This window comes from Vanellus vanellus, assembly GCF_965231255.1.
Source record: "Vanellus vanellus genome assembly, chromosome: 1".
NCBI lineage: Eukaryota > Metazoa > Chordata > Aves > Charadriiformes > Charadriidae > Vanellus > Vanellus vanellus.
In genome coordinates, this window is record NC_138905.1 from 72,403,160 (window position 1) to 72,425,317 (window position 22,158).

A 22,158-nucleotide genomic window follows, 5' to 3' on the forward strand; every position below is an offset into this window, starting at 1 on the left:
AGATTATTTTTCAGCTTTCAAATATTGAAAGAAACATTGCATAATTTTTGTCTTTTTCTCTGAAAAGAGAGAAAATGTTTTGTTAAGAGTCAGTTTTGCTGAGTCAGGTTATGCCAAACTTTTGTTCTTTTTCTTTTTTAAAGAAAAATGTTTTGACCAGCTATATTACGTAGGCTTCTTTCCCTGTTTTATCATTGCTGATACACTGTGTTCTCCTCCTTTATCGTTTTCACAGTTAGAGCTCCATCACAAAATCTATATTCAGCTACAGTCACTCTGGTTTCAACCAGAATTTGTTGAGAATGCAGCTCACGCTGAATACTCGAGCATTTTCCCATCAGAAACGGCTGTTTTACTGACTTGGAGCCTCTCTGGGGGAAGGTGTTGATTTTTTACTAAATTTTCCGTTAGAGAAACTGAAAAGAAAACATGTTTTCCATTTCCAAATTACTTCTGTTTTAAAAAATATTTTTTATTGTGTTATGATACAAACCAGAAGAGCTGACATTGGAATAAATTGTCTGAAATGAACCCTTTTTGGGTGGGAATTTTCAAGTTTTTGTGTTGTTGCTCACAACAAAAGAAGTCTTCAAGTGACTGTTAAAAGTTCCAATGGCACAGAATTTTCATACTTCAGGTAAGTAGGAGCAGCGAGAGAACATCCATAATTTGCTTCAGTACATATATACATATATGTATTTCAGTACATATAAAGGAAATTACAACATATGATCGCTCAAATTAAAAAAAGGTATTTGAAGATCAGGGTGGTTGTTTTTTTTTCTCCCTGTATGAGACTGTAACAGTCAATCCAATTAAGTTATCTGCTATGTATTTTTTGACGACTCTTGTTACAGTAAAGCAAATGAATTGATTTTTTTCCTATTCCATTTTGAGAGAAAACCTGTTTTTCTAACATTTTATATCAGTGAGAGCTCAGGAGAGTTGCAGTGGTTCAGTAGCTCTTAATGATATCTATTTGTTTTGCTCTAGTTTTCCAGATCAAGATATTCGCAGAACAGCAGTCCAACAAATAGAAAATCTGTCAAATGATGAATTGTTAGAATACCTCCCACAGCTGGTTCAGGTAAGGAAGAAATTGATAGCCAAGGAAGTCTTCTGTCCAGATCAATAACTTCATTAAATACTTTTGATTCTTTCAGTTTGATTGATACATTGTCAGAGGAATAAATAAGAAAGGCTGGTCAGCTGATGCAGTGATTGAATTAACAGCAGGGCTGAGCTATAGACTGTTTTCCACTCAAGAGAATGTAGCTGTTCAGCATGCTGATGGAACTTTTCTGTATACTACAAGAAGGTATTTTCAAGGAAAAAAGAAAAATAAAATGTGCATCTGAGCAAGAGAAATTCTCCCATGACCACCAAACCAGGGGCTGGTGGTGGCAGGGCTTCGTTGCAGTCAAGGAAGCAAATGGTGTTGCAATGAATCACAGTTTTCTTAATACCACATGTATGGGGAAAATCATTGTCAGCACAGAGTAACCAGGGCAATTTGGGTGTAGAATTCTCTCTTTATAGATATACATTGCATTTCACTGGAAATTAATATTTTACAAGTTATGCGCCCACTGCTTCCAAAGCAATTACTTTGTGGTTGAGTAGGTCCTGTGTTCAGTTAAGGAGGAGCCAGCTATTTTGAAAGCTTTATCCCCTTACTTTGTAATTCTGTGCACGTGGATTACTTACAATATCACATCTCAGAGCTCCTCAGCGTTTTTTTGTGTATTTTTTAAATATACATTTACTTAAATGCATGCACAGATGTATACATATCTAGATAGAGATATATTCACATATGAATGAATATATTTATGTAATCCACTACTGTGAAGCTGTGGAATCTGCACAGCTTTACGGCATTCACACAGTAGGACACTTATGTGATCTTTCACCTTCTGCAGTTTCTGTTTCACAAATAAGTTTGTTTTCCAAGCCAGGTGATCAGATAAAAATTTAAATATAGCATTGATAGGTTTAAGTGGGGGAAGAAAAGCTGCATATTTACATATATGTCAACACAGCCAGAATCAGGATGAAATCTGCCTGTCTTACAGATGGTGGCAGACACTTGTGTCCAGAAGTTTCTTTGCTCATTGCATTGCTAGGGCATCCTTTGTTCAACTTTGCACTGGGTCCTTTCTGATTAATTTTCTTGTAAAGGAAAGGCAGTAAAGCCAGCGTACGAGTGATTCTTATTAATTTATCTGTTAAGGTGCTCAAATTTGAATGGAGTCTTGAAAGCCCTCTAGTGAAACTCCTGCTGAATCGTTCTCTTCAGAGCATCCAAGTAGCCCATCAGCTTTACTGGTAAGATCATTTGCCGTTACTACCAAAGTCGTTTTCTCTTATAGTTAGCTTTATCCATGATTCTTTTGGTGACAGACTCTCTTTTTGTTTAAAATCAACAGAAAACCTAGTTTTTTGCTCCCTATTTATTCTCTTTTCAGTACTGAGTATGGGTAAGTTGTATATAAGACCTACTTATCTCTGCCTTCGTGCTGCCCCTGGTGGGAGGGAGGGATGAAAGTTCTCTTCACTTAAGTAAGAGTGTTTTTTAATTCGTATTTTTCTGCATTTTTCTGGTTTGAGCCAAAAATAGTCGTCCTCAAAATTTGCAAACTCCAAGCAGCATTGGCTTACTTACTTATAAAGTATTTTTGTGATTTCTCTGATCTCTCCTGAAGTTGTCACACTTTTTCTCTGTGTCAAAGTGTATCTCTTACCCCTTTGCATATCAGTCTGACTTGTGATGGTAGAGTTTCCAATAGTTCCTGTTTGTGATTATGGAGATGTACCAGTCCTGACAGTAACTGCCATTCACCACAGACCATTACAATATAAGAACCTCTGTGATTGTATTGTTGCATGTGGTGGTTATTCCGTTTGCTGTGCAGTTACTTCAAGGCTCTCTGAGTCGGAATGTGGCTTTCTGCCATCTGAACAACTGCCCTGTGATCTGAAAATCAAAATGTTGTGAGGTTGGTTTGTTTTCGTGTTTAGTAATGATGGATGAACTGAGCTTTCATTTACAGTTCAACTGGTTCAGACCCCTTAAAGCAAAAGCTTTCCTCCCTGCAAAGGAAAGACTACAATTTGAAACGTAATTATTTGGTTAATGAAGTGTGAGGTCGGAAAGAGCATAGATCATACTTTCATACCTGCTTGATCTCTGGAAGTGTTAGTGGGGGTAAAACAGGATTACGGATGTGTTTGTTTCACTGAAATGAGTAGGATAACAATAACATGCCTAATGAGCGTATCTGTCAAATAAAGAGGAACCACATTTAGCGAGCCGTTTTTCTGACAGTGCCTGAAGTATGCCTGAGATGATTTCTACTATCTTGTATTAAACTTAGTCGTACTGGATAAAAATGTCCAGTCTACAGTTCTTAAATGTGCCCGGAGAGTTGGTAGTTCTCTTGTGTAATTAGAAATGATTTCTAGAGTTCACTGGACAGCAGGAACATCATCGGTTTGCCTGTATTTTCTTTAACTTCTTTCTTCTTCTCAAAAGAAAAATGACTTATCTGTGGTCTTCTTCCTCTTTACTTTGCAGTATATGCCTGTGTAGATCCCTAGTCTTTTCCAAACTTTGCTCAAGCTGTCTAATATTATAATCTTGGCTAATATGTAGCAGATATTCCATCCTGAATAATAGATATCTTCGTCTGGCACAGTACATTTTAACGTGGCAAAATACATTTATTTTATATATAGCTTAATATATAGCATACCCACATCAAATAGAATATTTCTCAATGTTCACTGTATTCCCTGCCTTTCAGCTGGTAGTAGCCCTTTTCATGTCATCCAACCATGGATTGTTTTTCAAGCACGTTTTTGCCCTGTGTGCGTTAGCAATTAGAGATACCATCAGCTACTGAGTATTTGTTAAATATTTTGATTACCGTCTTCTGCTTTGGTTGCAGATAGAACAGTTTACTAGTTTACTGAACTTGTTTCAAATTACACATATCCTGGAGTTGCACGTGATTTTAGCCACTTCCCATAAATAATATTTCTAATTTTATAAATAGTGATTTATTATTTATCCCTAAATAAACAGTAGCTTCTACCCGAAATATGAACTCTAGTTTCCTAGAGGGACAGCTTTTGATTAAATCTTAAAACGAACATGCGTTTGTATGTACGTATGAGTAAATATGTGTATGTATATAAAACATATATATATCACATTTCTAGAAATATTAAAATGTATTTATATATAATATAATTTAAATACATACATACAAAAGATATATATAGAAATGTATTTTCTCTAATCATTAGTCTTCATTATTTTCTTTCGGTATTATCTTCCTGAGATCTTCCACAAGACAGAAATGGATGTAATATTGTCAGCATTAGGATCTTGGTAACATAACTGAAAAGTGCATTGCCAGCTAACACTTAGCATCCACTAACTTTCCTTGTAAACTTGGCGATCTTAAGAGTTTGCTGCCAGGGCCTCCTTAGCCAAAAAAGCAGATAATATCAAGAGAGGGAAACACTGCGATAGTGGATCAGGTGTGTATATTTGTGGTGTTTTTCATGGAACAATCTGTCAGTAAACTGCAACAGATGACTTTTTTCTGAGAACGGATTCACCTTATGGCGATGCCTTAGATTTAAGGCAAAACCTGGGAGAGTGGGGAAACATGAGCAAATACAGCAGACGGAATTAACAGCAGCCACCTCTGTGGTCATCATCCTTAGACATATAGTGGTAGAACTCTATACACCTAATATAAACTGTCATTAGTTTTAGTTGGGGAGGTTTTTTCACATGATGTACTTGCTGGCTGGCTGTTCTCAGTTTCAAAAATAGGTAAGTTCTAAACAGTCTCACTGAACTTGTGTGTATAATATATATATATATGGCTGCACAAAGCGATTGTACAAGTATCTAGTCGTCCAATTCAATTTAGTGGAAGGAGCTAGGGTGCCTCTTTTAATTAGGCTTTTTGTTCCAATGATCAGGCTAACCTGAGAACTTAAATATGGCATGTATCTCTTAAAATTTTGTTTATTGTATTCATCACACTATGCACTTTTTTTCCTTTGGCTACCCTGCTCCGTCATGTTCTTCAATAGTAAATTGTTTTCTACCCAACGTTTCAATGTATGTCATTATTCCTATTCCTGTTCCAGGATTTTAAAAGGCAGTTTCCTAAGTCATAAATACTACTTACAAAATTTAACAGTAATTTCACAGGTTTTATTAATAAAGCCTTAATTAATTAATAAAGGCTTTCCTTTACCTAACAAATTGAATTTCAGTCCTTATAAAACTAATGCAAAACAGAGGTTTTCCTCCACTTATCTCTAAAGAGATTTTAAAAGGAAGCTCAATGATTTAATAATGTGGGGAACACATGTGTGCATGTACACTCACATAACTTCTTTTAAGAAATGCGATTAGGTAACATTTTATTCTCAAGTGTTGTATTCTGTTTCATTACCAAATTAGCGATCATGAAGCAAGGACTGTTAAAACCAAACTTTAAAAACAGGTTTATGTTTATTTTTAATTGTAATGAATGACATTAACATTCAACTATTAAATAATACAACAATGTGCACAGAGTACCTGCCCCAAATAAAGCTTGGAAAAGAAGACTCTAATGTAGTCAGAAAACTGGTGATGTGATTTCAGAACCACAAGGGAAAAGTCAACTGATTTTAACTTCCATGTTTTACAATACTATTTTAAATCTAGAAGCTAATTACCAGAACTGGTGGTGACTGTCAACGCTAACCTATTTTAATGACTAATATAATTTATAATAATACCTTAGTTATTTAAAACTGACTCAATTTCCCTGAACACCAAAGATAAGCAGTTACCCAACAAAGATGTACCAGCTCATCACCTTTTTAGTATTAATGTTGGATAGTAAATTGTTAACTCCTTTCCATCAGGCAGTGATAAGTTTGTCTGAAGATTTCATTTAAAAATTATGGGACAGTAATTGGCAAAGGTGGACAGAACAGAATATTCTTGGGACACATCTTCAGCTATTGCAAATCAGGATAGCTTCAGTCTTCTATGCTTGTATCTACTGCAGATTTGTGCCATTAATTCTGCTAATTAGACTGAAAAGGTAAGCGATCTTACACCCTGTGTTTGCTAGTTTTTTTCTTATCATGTGTGACTTTTCCCTTCTCTAAATTCTTGAGGACTTTGGGCCGTCTGCATCCATCAGTATTTTACCTCCTCATTAGTACTTTTGAATGCACTCCCTTCCAAAGGAGACTAAAAATTGCCTGTGCATACAGTGCCAGCACAAGACCTGTGTCCCACTTAACTACCATTTTAGTCTTATTTCAAGAGTTCCTAATGTCCATGAGGCTTGGGGAACACTTACCCTGCCCCACTATCTTCTAGAAATTCACTCTGATTCCAGACTTTCCCATCAGAGTTCCTGGGAGGGGAGAAGGCTGGAACGAGTTTTCCCATTCCTTGGAGCTATGGTGAGAAGTTATTAAACAGGTTCTAGCAAAGCAGAAAAGTTGCTTGAGGGGGAGGAAACCTGCTTGAGCTCCTTTGGGCCCTTCTGCTTGCTGCCAGTCTCTGTTTATCTCCTCGCTACTGTGTTTCACGCAGAGGGTTGTTTGGTTTTTTTTTTTGTCAGCTTTTGTGCTGGAGTTTTAATCCACCCCTCGGTCTCTGGGAACCTGCCAATCAGTTTCCCACTTGCTTGTTTTGGGCTTTTAGCTACTTTCGTAGGTGGCAGCTGCAGTGTGCGATCGAAACAGCTGGCTGGGGCAGCAGGTGGCCAGGAGGAGTATGTCTCGCAGATGGTTGCCTGCCACAGGAGGATCGAATAATGGGGAGAAGCATAGTGTCCTCCCAGAGCTGTGGCAGCTGCTTGAAGGTGGTGCTGAGGAACAGGTTTCATTGTCGTGGAAGAGGATGAGTGTTTGTAAATTTTGGCAGAGCATGAGAATCTGTTATGCTTAGCTCAAGAAAAGAAAAAGTTAAGTGAATCTTTGCTGAAGGCAAAATGTCCTTTTGTAGCTTGTCTTCTAACTTTTCTTAGAATTTTAAGTCACTAAAACTTTACAGAACTTCTCTAGTTTATGATGTTTCTCCACATTTTGACTGACAACCAAGAGAAAAGGGAGTACTGTTCTATCTTTTCCACTCCACATCTTGTAGATAAGTAAGAATGTGAGATTAAAAAGGTGAAATCCAGCACACTGAAAACAATGTGAATTAGACTATTGATTGCAAGGCTAGAACATATTTTAGTTTTATTTCTTTTTATATAGAAAAGAATGTAAGAATTAAAAAGAACATAACCAATGTATAAAAGTTTAAAAAGACCGCAATTAGAATCACTACTATTTAGAGGTTTGCCCCTCAATAATACTGTGTTTTCCAAAATCATTACTACTTAGTTTCATTCAGCACTCCAGCACTGGAACAATAGGTTATTGCTTCATGTTTTCTGAAAGGAAATATATTTTTTGCTGTTGAAACTGGTTTACGTTAACCATAGCTTACTTGAAGACTTCAAAGGAAGGAATACATCAAGCAGGTACTCATCTGTCCAACACTCTTCATCATCTGAACATTAAACAGGTGGCTATCCTCCAGCTCTTTCTCTTCTCACGTTATGGTGTCTTTCTCCCACAGTCAGTTGTCAAGTCTGCCTGCTAATTATTAGTGAACTTCCTAAATAGCTGTGTAGAGCAGGCGGAAAAGCCCAACCCATTAAAATTACATTAATGTAAATACAAAAGATGTCTATTTTGTTTTGTGGTAGTTTGGTCCTTCTTACTGATAGAATCAGAAAATCACTTAACCTTATATGTAACTTTAAACCTGTGAAGAGCAGTCTCAGTATATGTTTGATCTGTTCTTTTGCTACTCTGCATTAAGATTTGAGCTCAAGTCTGGCATTGCTCAGTCTTACAACCTTCTGAAGTAACATGTCATTCAACCAAGTGATGATTATAAATTTCATCTGAATTCAGAGTACTTGATGTTATCATCATTGTGTTTTGGACAGCAGAGAACCTCAACTATAAAGTGGATTCACATCTAGGGATTTCAGTTCTGAACTCATAATTCTTACTTATGAAATGCCAATAATTTGGTGAGATTTTTTTCTCTAGTTACTTATATGTATAGTAAATAACACTGCTAGACTATTATTTTTGTGAGATAATGATTCAACCGTCTACTGTGCTAAGTGTTTCCTTATTAGCCATGTGGGACTTGGATTATTGCCTTGGAAAACAGACAGATAATTATTTTGTTTCCTAATTTACAGACTTTCAATTTTCTCAGACTCCAGTTTTAGAAAAAGATGGTGTCAAATGAAACAAAGAGATTTTGTTGTGAAGAAACAGAAAGAAGTTACATAACTCTTTGTTGGTTTTGCCCTTCTGTATTTATAGACTGAGTGGGCAAATGGTGCATTTAAATCAACAAAACCACGCCTTGCATTTAAGTCAACACATTTTAGTTTTTAAGAAAAAAATGCTATTTTAGACTCACTTTTTGCCGGCTCTAAAGAAAGAGGGGAGTGAGCTGGCTGTGACCATAGCTAGAATTGATAAAAGGAGGTAGTATATTGCAACTCTGGGTTGTCAATGCCAGCTACTGTCAATGTCTACCTACCCTGGCTCTGTCAATACTGCTCAATAAAAGAGGACTGGAGAGCAAGACCGAGTGCTAGACCTGTGGTCTGCCGTGCTTTGTAACAGCTGCCTTCATCTCTGGCCTTGTTTTGGACCGCTTTCTCAAAAACAGCACTGGAGCACAGTCTGGGAGTAGGTCACTCCAGGAACTACCCCTAAAAGACAAGATGGGCAAAAGTGACCCAACTTTGACACACTCTGTCCTATGACACTGCTCCACCCACGCTTGCTCGCATGCTCGGTTGGGCCTTCAGTGTCCTTTAATCTCTCTACCATTTGTGGACTCTAACATAACCGTCACAGCATTTCTGAAGCTGTGGGCTCAAACACCCACACACAGAATCTTATGACCAGAGGGTTTAGCACGCGGAGCATCAGGGAGTCCCAAAGATGGGTAGTGAATATGCAGTCTGGGTGCTGCAGAGGGAACTTGCCCTACTACGTCTGTGCCGTTTGGGTCCAGGTCCAGGAGGTGCTCCGTGTGTCTCTCTTAATCTTATAAACGTACCATACCACAAAGCCCGACGTTGACCGAGATAATCCAAAGCCTGGATGGCCTGGTTTGCATGCTAGAAATAATTTCGGGCAAATCTGCAGGCAGATTGGCAGGTGGGCTACCATTTAGTAGACACATTTATAAAATTGCTGTCCATACTGTTCCGTGTACAAAGGAGAGAGGTCTGGATCCATACCTCTTTGCAGTTTATGAGACACTTTCCATTATTTTTAGTGGCCTTTTAATCAGGCAGTTATTCTCTGGGACATGTTTTGCTAAACCTAAGTTCGTTTATTTAAAGGGTTTTGCACATAATACCTATTTGCCAAAGGTGTTGCAGATGCTGTGATTTCTTTTTATAAATTGAAATATTCTGACTAAAGTAATAAATATTTTTAACTTCTACACTTCCAACTAAAAGGAAATAGAAAATAAGTTCCAAAGAATTAAAAACCAAATTGCAAACACAACTGGGAAAGGTTAACAAAGAATCTAAACATGACTTTTTAACATTTTAAATATAAAGAGGGAGTTAGTTTTCCCCCTCTGTTAAAAATTACCACTTTAAAAAAAAAAGAAATCCATTTAAAAATAGAGCAAAGCTATGAGTTTTCCCACTCTGTTAAAAATTACCACTTTACAAAAAAGAAATCCATTTAAAAATAAAGCAAAGCTATGTCTTCTTGTAATTCAGTGAATATGATACAATCTGGCAAATCCTTGACAAAAGACATTAATAGCATAGTTGTGCATGTGTCTATTTTTAATTATTGTAATGATTCTTAGTGGAATGAATGTGTTCTTGAATGTTTAGAAATCTAGGAATGCTATGGGTTTTTCCAAATTGGGTGCAAGCATGAGGAGGTAAGGCATCCTTGTGATCATATATCAAGGTGAGAATGGAATGCACATCATTGTATTTGCACATTCAAGAATTCAGCTGCAGCTAAATAAGTTATGGAACATAACGTAACTGTGTGTGTGTGTGTGTGTGCCCACTTTGGAACAGAGGAAATTCCATGCCAAAACTAATGTTTCAGGAGGATTAACCTTGTCAAGTGCAACATAAAAAAAGTCTGCAAATGCCAAAGTTATCAGTGTGTGTTACTGTAATGAAAAAATACAACACTATGTACATACACAGGTGAACCTACTTAGAGTCGAAAAGAGAAACTAAAAAAGGTGAAATATTTCTGAAAATAAAAAGAAAAGAGCAACTGGCCTTAATCATTTTAGCTGCTTCATGATTTATAAGGTAGCATTAAGGAAAATGTTTTTCAGTACATTATTTTTCAAAACACTGTTTGTCTGATTTATTTTTGTTTTGACTCCTCTTACGTTTAAAAATGTTGAAGCTGACAATTCTAGTTTTTCAGTTACGCTGGGGCACTTCCTACTAGCTTCACGTCATGTCTATCATAACCCCTCCAAAAATGTAACTGAATCTGAAAGATGAGTGTTGTCTTTTGGATATCCTCTGTGGAAAGGACTGAACACGCCATTTTGGTGGTCTGTTACTGTGTCTCTGACGCTGGGACGTGATGGACTATAATGACCCGCTTGTGGAGTTGACGAGGACTGAGGGAGCGGAGCGGGTGTTGCTGAGGAAGGGATTCAGAGCAGGGCTCTGTGCAGATGGCACACGAGGCTTTCATCTGTGCCTTTCATCTTTTTTCCATTAAAAATGTTTTATTGTTACTTCCTTCAAAAACAAAACAGAGAGCCGAACTCTTTCCTGACGGATACCTCACATAGTCTTTGTTTGTCCCAGAGGAACATTTGGGGATGTAAACCAGAGTAGTAATAAATCAGGAAAGCTTTTGACAAAGCATTCATCTAGTTCTGTCACTTCAAATGGATAATTTTCAGTCATGAATTTGATGGATGTGGAGGAGTTGTTTTGGTTTTTTATACTGTAAAAGACTGCTGGAAAAAGGTGAGTGAAAGTAATCCATGAAGCTATGTCTTCACACTGAAATTTGCTTTAGGTATTCATTGAGCTAGGCCAACATATGAAGAATGACCAACGTTAATAATCTGAAATATCCAAATCATAAATCGTAAGAGTAGCTGCAATTTAAAGATGATGCAAATTTCCCAAATCAGGCTGTAATGGTTTTAGAGAGATTTAGAGAGAAATCCTCAGCTGGAAAGCAAACAGCATGGAGAATCTCCTGTAATTCTCAGCTGAGCAGTTGGTGGCTGGTGTGTTTCACTGGTGAAATGTCGCCTTCCGCAGCCGAGAGCAATCCTGCCGGTGAGAGGGGTCCTCCAGCAGGCTGCTGCTCTGCTACAGAGTCGTGGTGCTACCTGATCCCTCCCGATTGCTGAGGTGAAATGTTAGGAGAGTATGCCTCCTTTTAAATTTGTCAGATGCAATATCTAAAAAGTTTATTTTCTTGGCATTTCGTGTTTGCGCTTTAACTTTTTGCCTTTTGTAAACGTGTGGAAACTATCTCATTATGATCTCCTTTGTATAAAGCTTTTTTTCTATAAACGGCAATTATTGTATGCAAAATGAATCTGCAGATGTTTCAAAACTGCATCAGATTATGTAAAATGTTTTATAAATCTTGCTCTGTTATAGGTCTTTTTCTCTTTCTGGCTTAGCAAGCTCTTGTGTTTTAACTATAGCTGTTTCAACCAGGTTTTGGCAAAATTTGTCTTGAGCTACCCTAGAGAGTTGTTTTCAATCCATTTTGCCTTTGAATGAGTGTCACAAAGTTCTTACCACATGACTTGAATAAATGCAGTGCAGGCTCTGAGTTTCCTGGATTGATACGTTGGGAGTCCTCATTTATAGTTATCATGCAATTGATCGCAGCCTTGTCTGACAGGTTTGAGTTTGGTAAGTCATTCCAATTTCTGAATGCTTGCGGTGACATCTTTAGGGACAAGTATGGATAAACAGAAGTTTCAAGTGGATACAGGACATTCAGTGTAACAAATTATTGGTTATCATAACATTACTGTTGGTTGGTTGTTTCTGTGGTTAGTATTGTTAGGCTTTGTTGTCATTTTCCATCAGAATGAAAACTGGGCTTTGGACCTTTGTCTAAATGATCGAAACATTAGCAAAAAGGAGAATCATGAATTAGACTTTGTTGAATATGTTCCATCAGTAGATGATTTAACAGAACATTACTTTGCGACTAATGGGAATTTTTCTGAGAAAACAAGTCCCTAATGTGAAACCAAATATAATTATTAACAGGTTTAAAAAAATAATCACTAACTATAATAAAAGGCAGTATTTCTAGGGAGGAGAGAGGAAAGGATTGATAAAAGGTCTTCTCAGGTCAACTGTGCAGAATTATTATAATTCAGTATTTTTAGGTATTTGCAGATGATGGTATTTCAGGATTAAATTCAGAAAGCCCTTGCTGCTTAAAAATATTTCCTTAAGCATTAATTGCTTTCTGAATGCTCATCCATACTAAATGGTATATTACTCTGTAATCATAATGTTGTCATTTGGACAGGGACCAAATTAAAAATAAGCTGGGAGAGGAAAGAAAGAACTGTCAGATCAGTTGTCTTTGCACGGCTTTTTTTGCTTGAACAACACTGCTAACGTTGTAGTAACCTACTTTTAAGCAAAAGAATTTACACAACGGACCATGTCTTGCATTGTCTCATTCAGTGTTTTCTTGGCAAAGAGCCCATTTGGTTAAAACCAATGCATGTTGGCCCTTTGAATTGAATAACAATAAGTGACCACTGAATCTAAAGGAATTAAGATTCCTTCCAAATCTAAAGCCTGTAAAACACCACCCAATAGTTTGTACAACCAGTAGACACCTCAGTCAAAAGACAGCTGGATTGTTCTTTAGCTTCTACTGTGGTGTCTATCAAATACACAGAATACTGTTTGGTAAAGTTCATGACATCATTTCATTGTTTCAGAAAGAAAATCAAGCTACAAGAATTTACTTTTGTCTCTGAAAGGCCATTATTCCTATATGCAGATATTCAGAGATATGCTATCACAATATTTTATCAATAGTGGTAGCTTTGCTGAAATAATTCTGTGGCTGAAGGATTACAGCAAAGTAGTTAGTAAGGAATTTTTCAGTGAATATTTTGAAAAACGTTCATCAAAATCAAAGCTTTTCACAGAAACACTGAGCTTAGATGCAAACATTCAGATGGTATCCGAAGCGACTGATGAAGTTGAAAAAAAAGTCTTAATACTTATGCTAGTCACCAGAGATGTGAAAGTAGAGACTTGTGGCTGAGGTAACCCGGTGAGTGCCACGTTAAGCTATTTTGAATGATTTATCTCCCTTCCCACACTCCCCCACCGTGCTGTTGAAAATCATCCCATTCATTTTAAAAGAAGTCACCAGCATTTTTTCAACTCAACCTAGAGGAGGTTCAACGCATATTTTAAGACAATCCTTCATACAAAGGTTGTTTATCAGGTACCTCTATCGCCTCCTCTTGTTGTTCATCTGAATTGCTCAATCCTAAACCATTAACAGACTGTTTTACTTCTTAGCTTGAAAACAGACTGTCTTTTAGACATAATGATTTATGAAATGCCATTGGTATTTTACCTGTGCCGTATGTCACCTGGATGCTGTTCACTGATGGCTGTTACTTGAGGGAAAACCCATTTGCTTATGTTAAAAAAAAAAAAAAAAAAAAAAAAAAAAAAAAAAAGAAAGGTGTTATTAAGTGGAGGGTGGGGTTTAAGATGGGATAAATTGCTGACAGCATATGTAATTAATTGGTTGTAAGTTTGATCAAAGCTTCAATGCTGGAGTAGCTATCGTTTTGCATTTGTCTATCTTTCTTTCAAAGAGCTAAAGTAAACTACCTGCACTGAAAATTTTAAAAGGCGAATACAAATTTGTTTCTATTCATACTTTGTTTCTACTCAGTTCAGGATTTTAGTAGACAGAAGCAAAATACAATGCTGGGTGTTGGTCTCGTCAGAAAAAAAAGCGGAGGACTGACTTTCCAAGGTGTGGTTGAGCCATGTGAGCAGAGTGCAGAGGAGCATTTGCAGCTCTAGAGTGGTGCAACTTCTGTTGTGAGGACAAACAGACATGGAGGTAATGCCAACACCTTTATTAGTATTATTAACATTATTAACGATGAGAAGAACTGGAGGGGTGATCAATTTTAAGGTGTTTTAGGAGATGGCTTTTAGAGATTGCCTGGCCCAAACTAGAAAAAGGATTTCTCTACTGCTGACTGTTCTTGCTTCCCTTATGAGGATCTAGATAAACCATAGTTAATGAACAAGTAAATGAACCGTCTTGTTAGTAAAACTAAGAATAGTAAAGTCCTTCTCATTAAAAGGAGAGAGAGCGCTGAGATAGTTATTATAATAATATAACATAGTAAAAAAAAATTAATGGTGACTTGAATAAAGAAGCAATGGCACATACACAAGTGGATGATCTTTTCGAATCGGCACCATCCCTCTCTCACAAACTGAGATTTCCTTTCTCATTTCATCTAATAAATGGCTTGGAGATTTCAAATCCTTAGATACGAAAGGTGTCTCTAAGTATTTCAGTGTAAACAACAAAGCAGCCCTCAACATCTCTCTCAATAAAATCCTGTTTTATGCTTCTTAGTCTTTGTTTTTCTAGCTTACGTAGCAGGGCTTATATCCAAGTAGATTAAAAAAAATAAAAATATATCCTTTTTCCCTTACATAAGTGCTCAGTTTTCATGTTCCGCTTCCCCCAGCAATTGTTCACAGTGTGTCATCCAGTGAAATTAAAATACCTGTTGCCCCAAGGCCTCCTTATGCTCCCTTCCCCAACCTGCGCTTTCTCACACGTATGCAGCGCTGTTCTTATATTTACAGATATACATGCACTGGTGCACATGCTTTCCTGCATGCAGTCTTTATAATCTAATCTATGGTGTTACATGTATGGAAAGGGAAAGCTTTCTTCAAGAAAGATTCACGTGGAAATGGGTAGCGGATGCAATGCGCAAAGCCGTGTGCTTCTGGCAGTTGAAAGGGTTGAAACTAGGAATTCCCTCCTCCCGGCTCTGCACACATTTCTGTCTCTCCTGCTTCAAGATCCCAGTTCTTTTCCCAGGCCCAGAAGCCTGAGCAGTCTTCACTGGTTTGAGAAAGGAGGGAATTGCCACAATGTTCCCAGGGTCTGGACAGAAGTGTGGAACTATGATTGAAGTGATGCAAAAGAGGCTTTAAGCAGGCTTAAGGGGTAACGAATAGTCACTGAGGGAGCTGAGAAGGATAGCAAAGCAAAATATCTTTATAGGAGGAAGGATACAGAAAAGCAAGAAGAGAGCAGAGATAAGTAGTGCAGTAATATAGTTCTGCTCTGTTCTCTTATATACAAGAAATAAGAGAGTTTATTTTTCCCAGCTGTGAAATTCAGATTCAGGTGAAGACCTCCTGAGAGAACTGGGAGATCTAGAATCACTTCCACAAAAAAAGCATTATTCCCAGGTATAACCTGTGCTGTTACTCTCCCCTCACTATATACACTGTAGTTTTGATTTGATTGCCTGTATTGCTACATGATCCTCCGGAGGCCCTTGTGCCTAGACATGTAACCACCCTGTGCTTCTATCTCAGTCTAAGTTATCGATTCTAGAAAACCAACAGCCATCAACTTCACATTCAGAGGAGCCACTGGAGACTCATACTTGATCACTTCACACAAATCCTGATTGACTGAAATTTCCTCCTTTGCCTGACATAGCTTTTCTAAGAACCTGGAAGACTGTAGGCCAAATAGTGGCCTATAGTCAGCCAAATACTTAGCTGTTCATTAAGAGAAAGAAGCTCTTTCATCTTTTGCATTGCGAACGCACAAGAGAATGTTGTCCAGGCAGTAGCATAGGGAAAACCCCAATCTCTGCTATTCAGTATCCAAGGGTAGTTCTAGCTGATGTGGTTTGGACAGTGTAAAGAGTAATCTGGAGTCTTTGTTCATACCCTAAAATTAATCTATATCACAGAAATCTTGAAGTATTTGCTGTTCCTGTGACAGTTGAAGTGTCACAGCCCCAGCTAGAAGTGCTTGCCAAAAATTGCAAGATGGGACTGAAGGCAGACCAGAGTGAAGTTCGCAACTTAGAAATGCAGTTCTTTGCCTGCTTATTCATGTTACTATTTCCAAAAAAGTTATGATAGTCAACAGAATTTTAAGTCTTCCTAAGGGGAACCACCATATTCTTGCAGGCCTGCCCGTTGTTAGGTCGTATCTTTTGAAACCACCTCGTGTTCTGAGGACTCATCATCATATGGTCCAATTGCACCCTGCCTCGGGAACTCTCCCAACCTGCTGCTGACAAGCTCCTCTGAACAACCTGATGCAATATCAGAGCTAGCTCTGCTTTGAACAGGGAATGGACCAGAGAACCTCCTAAGGTCCCTCCTGATGTCAATTATTCCGTGCTTCTGTAAGTTACAAACAAATTCTGTAACTGTCTTGGCTGTTTTACTCATTCAGTTTCCATGGTCCTTCAATTCCTAAGCCATTGGGAGGGTCCTTAGATAGCATCTTGCAGAAAGGGTGCTCTCATCTTAGGAAATGTTGAGAATATTGTGTTTCCTAAATAAGCAACTTGGTAATAAGTATCATCTGTTTGGTGGAGTCTTTCATCAGTAACTTTCTGTAGTGTTCCACACAGGTCGTGTTACAGCTGAAAGACAGTATAATGGTGAAAACTGCAGGACAGGATCCCAGACAGACAAAAATGGTCAACTGATATGTTCAGCCCCAAGGAATTCCACTTGCCAGTGTTGGGCCACTGCAAACACTCCATTGCACAAATATTAATACTATTATAGTTACTACTATACAGAAGTGTAATTAAGTATGCTTCCTCCTACCTCTTGTCAGTTCCTTGATATATAAATATTGACATTCCATTGTAGCCAGTGAGGGATTTTGTCTTTTACATTAGAATAAGAGCAAATGGCATAGCAGTAGGGATCTGCACTTTCTTCTGTAGCATCTGAAGAAACCAAGCCTGAAGGCAAGCTGAACAAAATTATTTAGGGAAAGAAAAAAAAACAAACAAAAAACCTAGAGGGGCTAAGTTAAACACTGCTTATGTGAAGAGTTGTTTCTTATACTTTTATTCATTTGTTTCAATCAGAAGTTCTACAAATACATAATGGAAAATATGAAGAAAAATTGCTCAAATGAAAACCTTTAAGACAAATTGTTCCATTCTGCCCACATCGCCAGTCACATTTTTGGGTATCAAAGGTCTGCAACTAGGCAGAAAATATAAAATTTGATGATGATATTATTTGAAAAATAGCTGTAGAAAAAGCCATAAGTTATAAGTGACAGCAAATGTTCTTTGGAATAAGAAACCTGTAGTTTTCAATTAGCGTTAAATGAGAAATTATGTTACATCAGCTGATAGTAAATGGGTATAAATGTCTGGATTAGTACAAAATTATCTGATGTCTGGAAAAAAATTTAATTTACTGAATTGATATTAATCAGGCTCATTAGCTTTAGTGTGGCAGCTGCCATCTTGGCTAATGCAGAAAGGATTGAACAGGGATTACCAGAGCCAAATCCGTGGGCATGGATTAACTTAAAGAACAGTCTCTCATTGTGAGTGCTGTAATACAGTATACGTTTTTAACTGAGGGAAGACCTTGTTTTGTACATCAGCAAGGGAAGCAGGGTTCTGTCCGGCAAATAGGGCACTGCTATCTGTAATAATTATCCTGTGAGCACTGGGCATAGAGGAGGTCAGACAGTAAACTAGATTTCAGTGCTTCTTAGGGCCTGGCGTAATGACGGCTGATAAAACTCTGCTTACGTAGCTCTGCTAGTTTCTGCTTTGACCTGTAGCATTTCTTTCGTTGAGTCTGGTTATTAGAAGTCAGGAGCCTGGTTACGAGAAATCAGTATTTATTCTTCTTCTTAACCTTCTTCATAATGTCATTCCATTGTGTGTGATGATTTCTATCAGGAGAAGCATTTTTATTAATTAAAGTTTTCTAATAGGCACTGCTTAGCCAGCTTCTGAGTGACTTGCATAACCCACAGATCTCATGTGTGTGTTTTTCTTGATAGGGCAGTTGGTTGAAATGAATTTAAGCAGCCATCATGGCAGATTTTCTTGCAATTGTCAGTACTCTGTGCCGTGTCTCTCAGAAGTGCATTGCTTGGTCATGGTATGAAAATGGAAAGTCACTTAAATAACGGCCCCTTTTAATATCATTTTTTTGCATCAGTTTAAAGCTGACGCATGCAGTCTTCAGCTGTTGCCCTGTTTTATCATCAGGAGCTTTTTAAACAGCAGTTTAAAGGTTTAAACGGTAATTTGCCTGGATCTGCAAGGCTCGCCCATGGCTGCCACCCTCGTGAGTGCTGCCACCGCTTTGCTGGTTGAAATAGTATGGCGCTTCTCTGTATTAATTTTTGGCACACACAGACTTTTACTCACTCAGCAGAGTACACATCTAAGGAGAAATGTGGTTGATTGAGGGGTATTCACGCAATAAAAAGTGGGCGAGCATGTGCGTATGGTGGGAGAAGGGAGGAAAGTTATGATTTCTCCCTCTCAGTCCGCTATCCAGCTGTACCCTTGCATGGGCTGAGCACAAGGACAGCACTCTGAGTGCAAGAAAGATACCTATAGCACAGCCAGTGAGGTTTAAAGTCCTAGCAGCATTTTGTGTCAGATGGCTGATCTATATTTATTCTGCCAGTGCAGTAACTGCCCCCGGAGAGTACGCCCCACTCTTTACCTGACTCAGGACCTACGGAAATATGACATCTGCTTACTGCAGTAATATTTCCACAAATGTGATCGTGAATCTTGGAACTAGAGCTGAACTTTTCATCACAACAGCTAAATCTTAATTCTGTTTTTCTCACGAGCAAAAAAAAAAATGCCCGGGGCGGCTGTTTTCTCCCATGTGATTGAAAAATGCTGGCTATACGAGGACCAAATGGGAAATAGGTGGGAATGTTATTTAACAGACCTATTTGCCATGACATTTACCTCTGTGGCATAAGAGCAGTTTACAAACAAACAGCATCCTATGAGAAGGTAAATAATCCTTTCCTCTTTTGAAAAGGAAAACAAAAGCATAGAAAAATTAAAGAATTTTGACAATGTCATCCAGCAAGTAAAGTCAGGAATTCAGGATGGATTGTCATTAGTATATCTGCCTTAAAATCTTCTGACATGAAAACCAATGAATTTTAACCCCAAGACTGTAGGGTTTGGTCTGAAGAGAGCGACGTAAGATTTCCTTCATAGAAGCTTAAGAAGTAATACCTTCTTGGTTAGGGGTTCATTAAAAGGGAATTTAACATATTCCAAAGTTTATTCAGATCTGGTCCCACAGCTGAAGATGTCTCGGCAGAGCTAAGATGGACTTGTAGACCTGGATGAAACTTAAAGTCTACTACCCAGCAATGAAAGAACAACAAGCTGTCTGAAATGAGAGATTAATTTCAGCAAGCCTCTGCAAACTAAGCCAACCTAATTTCACGTAGGTCTATGCCTCGCTTTCCTACTGTGCCTGCCCTCCAGCTCTTCTGTTTTCCATGGTAACTAGGCCAGCTGTCGACTAGGAAAATCCCCTTGGGCCAACTAAAAAGGAAAGTTTTCTCTTACTAATATCTTACAGCAAGCTTTCCCTGGTACATGAGCTTAACTTCAAATTCCCACTTCTCTTTTTACAAAGCTAATATTTGGTGGCAATAAAGCGCTAAAACAGAAGGAAGATCAGAACAGGACCAGTATTTGAAAAAGAGAAATCTAAAGATATTTACTTCCCTGCTCTGCTCTCCTCACCTACCCTTGCAAAAGATACTATTGCTATATATGAAAGGGACTGCAAAATGAATAAAGACCAAAAAAGAGGGAGAAAAATAAAACCAGAGAGGAAGGAAGAAAACAGGCCTAGAAAGAGTGGGTAGGAAGATAACAGAAACACTTCTTTACGATGTAAGTGCTTGTTCTTCTGTCCTGCCGCTGACCAGGAATGAGCTGACAAGAGCCCTCTCTCATGGTCTCCTCTGCTTTAATTAAATGAAAACATGGTAGGTATCATCTTTTTTTGAGGACGACTGCAGAATAGCCTTATGCATAAGGAGAGCTGCAGTCTGAAGAGATTTTTCCCTTAGAAGAGTCAGAGTCATGAAAAGATGAAAAAGCATTATTGGGACTCCAGACACTCCACTGTTGAAATGTCTGGTTCTCTGTCTTCTGTTCCCAGAAAACACATGGGTTTTGCTAGTTATTTTTGAAGCGTAAAGGACTGTATGTCTTTATGAGGCCACTTTATTTGAGCTATGGAGGTTCTATCAAAGTTATTCTTTTGACAAAATCACACCACACATGCACAGAGGTAACAAGTTTCTGTGATCTGACGATCTGATCCATGCGTTCTTTGTTGTTGCGCGGCATTGGTCCTGCTACTGAAGCTGTACTCTTCAGTAGGCTTCTTTAATGAGATGCCACATGGCAAATTGCCAGGAAAAGAAGACTCGACATCTTACAGAAAGCATACTACGTCGCATATGAGAGGAATACTTAAACCAGAAAGTTTTGCAATCTTGTAATTACATGGAGGTACTGTCATTGCTGAAATGCCTGAAGCAGTACCTGCTGAAGGCTCATTACACTTCCCTATTCCTGTGTAGGCAGTGATCTGAAAAACATTCCTTTGGTTAGATATTAGAAAAAGAAGATAAGCAAGGGCTCTAGCTAGAGCAGAGGTGTCCAGATGAAAGTAAAGATCCAGAAAAGACAGACAGCAATCTAGGATCAGCATCCTAGTTCTTCTTGCACCTGTATTACCTGCGCTTAAAACGCAGTGGATCCACAGACAGGTTCTTCCAGAGCAGTAGAAGCGACACTGTCCTAAAAGAAATGTTAACTCCGCACGTATTTGGAATGTATCAAATCTCATCTATCCTTCCTGTGCTGTTGACATCTGAGCACCTTGTCTGTAAAAATCTGATACTCTACTTGAAAGATAACAGCTTTGATTGTAGACATTGTTAAACAAAGCAAATTCTTGTAACTGAGTATAGAGCAAATAGGAAAATTAACAGCCTATCTCAAGATCTACTGCTCTGCAGAATAAATTCTTTTGAATGACGTAATATTTGCAAAACAACGTCACTCTCTCTTCCTATTCCCCCCACTCCCCACCTCAAAAACCAAACCCCTCCCTCCCCATGGCCTGGGTGAGTCATAAGAAAGGTAATCTGAAAACTCTAGGATTATAAAGGACAGGTTTGGCTCAGAATGTATGAATAGAATCTGGAACTGCTTCTAATAAGACCAGCCAAAGGCTGTAATGACCTCATAGAAAGCCAATTTTAGTTCTGTATTAGTATGTTAAAAACAAAACAAAACAAAACAACCACAAACAAACCAAAAAAAAAAAAACAAACAACAAACCAAAACCAAACCACCAAAAAGCAATAAAGTGCATATAGCATTTTAAATTGAAGTTAACCAACGTGTTGCAGTGTAATTCAGGTTTAATTCTGCAGTTTTGTGTAAATCTGGATTGCCCAGTGCATGCAGAACAATACAGAATTAGTTCTGTGTCATACATTTTGTTTTATATTGTTATGAGGGATTTTTTTGTTGTAGCTGTGAAGCTAATGGGAAGATACAGAAGCTATCCAAAGCCATTTCGGTAGACATGAACTACCCAAACAATAGGCAGGTGACAAAGAACGTTTTCACATTCTCCTCAGTGTACTGCTGTGATAACTGTGGCCTAAATTCAGATATAGTACAAAGTTTAGCAACTCCACTGGCTCTAGTGGACTGCTTGAACCTGGATTAATTTCGTGTTTTATTTATATGGTTTGAAAGTAGAGTAGCTTAGTCACCTCCTGTATCCAATTAATTGCTGGCATATTTGAACATCATCCCATTAAAGCCATTGGGTCTGCTTATTTTAGTGGTGATTATCCCATCTAATCCCACTCATTGCAAGCTTCCAATGCAGTCACCCACTGGGAAGAATACAACAATTT

At 38.1% G+C, this 22,158-nt stretch overlaps 1 protein-coding gene across 1 annotated transcript in view; it reads left to right on the forward strand.

Moving 5' to 3' along the window:
- Window positions 1-22,158, forward strand: part of PIK3C2G (phosphatidylinositol-4-phosphate 3-kinase catalytic subunit type 2 gamma) — a gene marked incomplete at its 5' end in the record, with an annotated part of 212,422 nt that overhangs the window by 97,234 nt on the left and 93,030 nt on the right. The window contains 2 exons of the mRNA XM_082496368.1: window positions 994-1,087; window positions 2,234-2,328. Of these exons, the coding sequence (XP_082352494.1) occupies window positions 994-1,087; window positions 2,234-2,328 (189 nt within the window). The remainder of the gene's footprint in view (window positions 1-993; window positions 1,088-2,233; window positions 2,329-22,158) is intronic.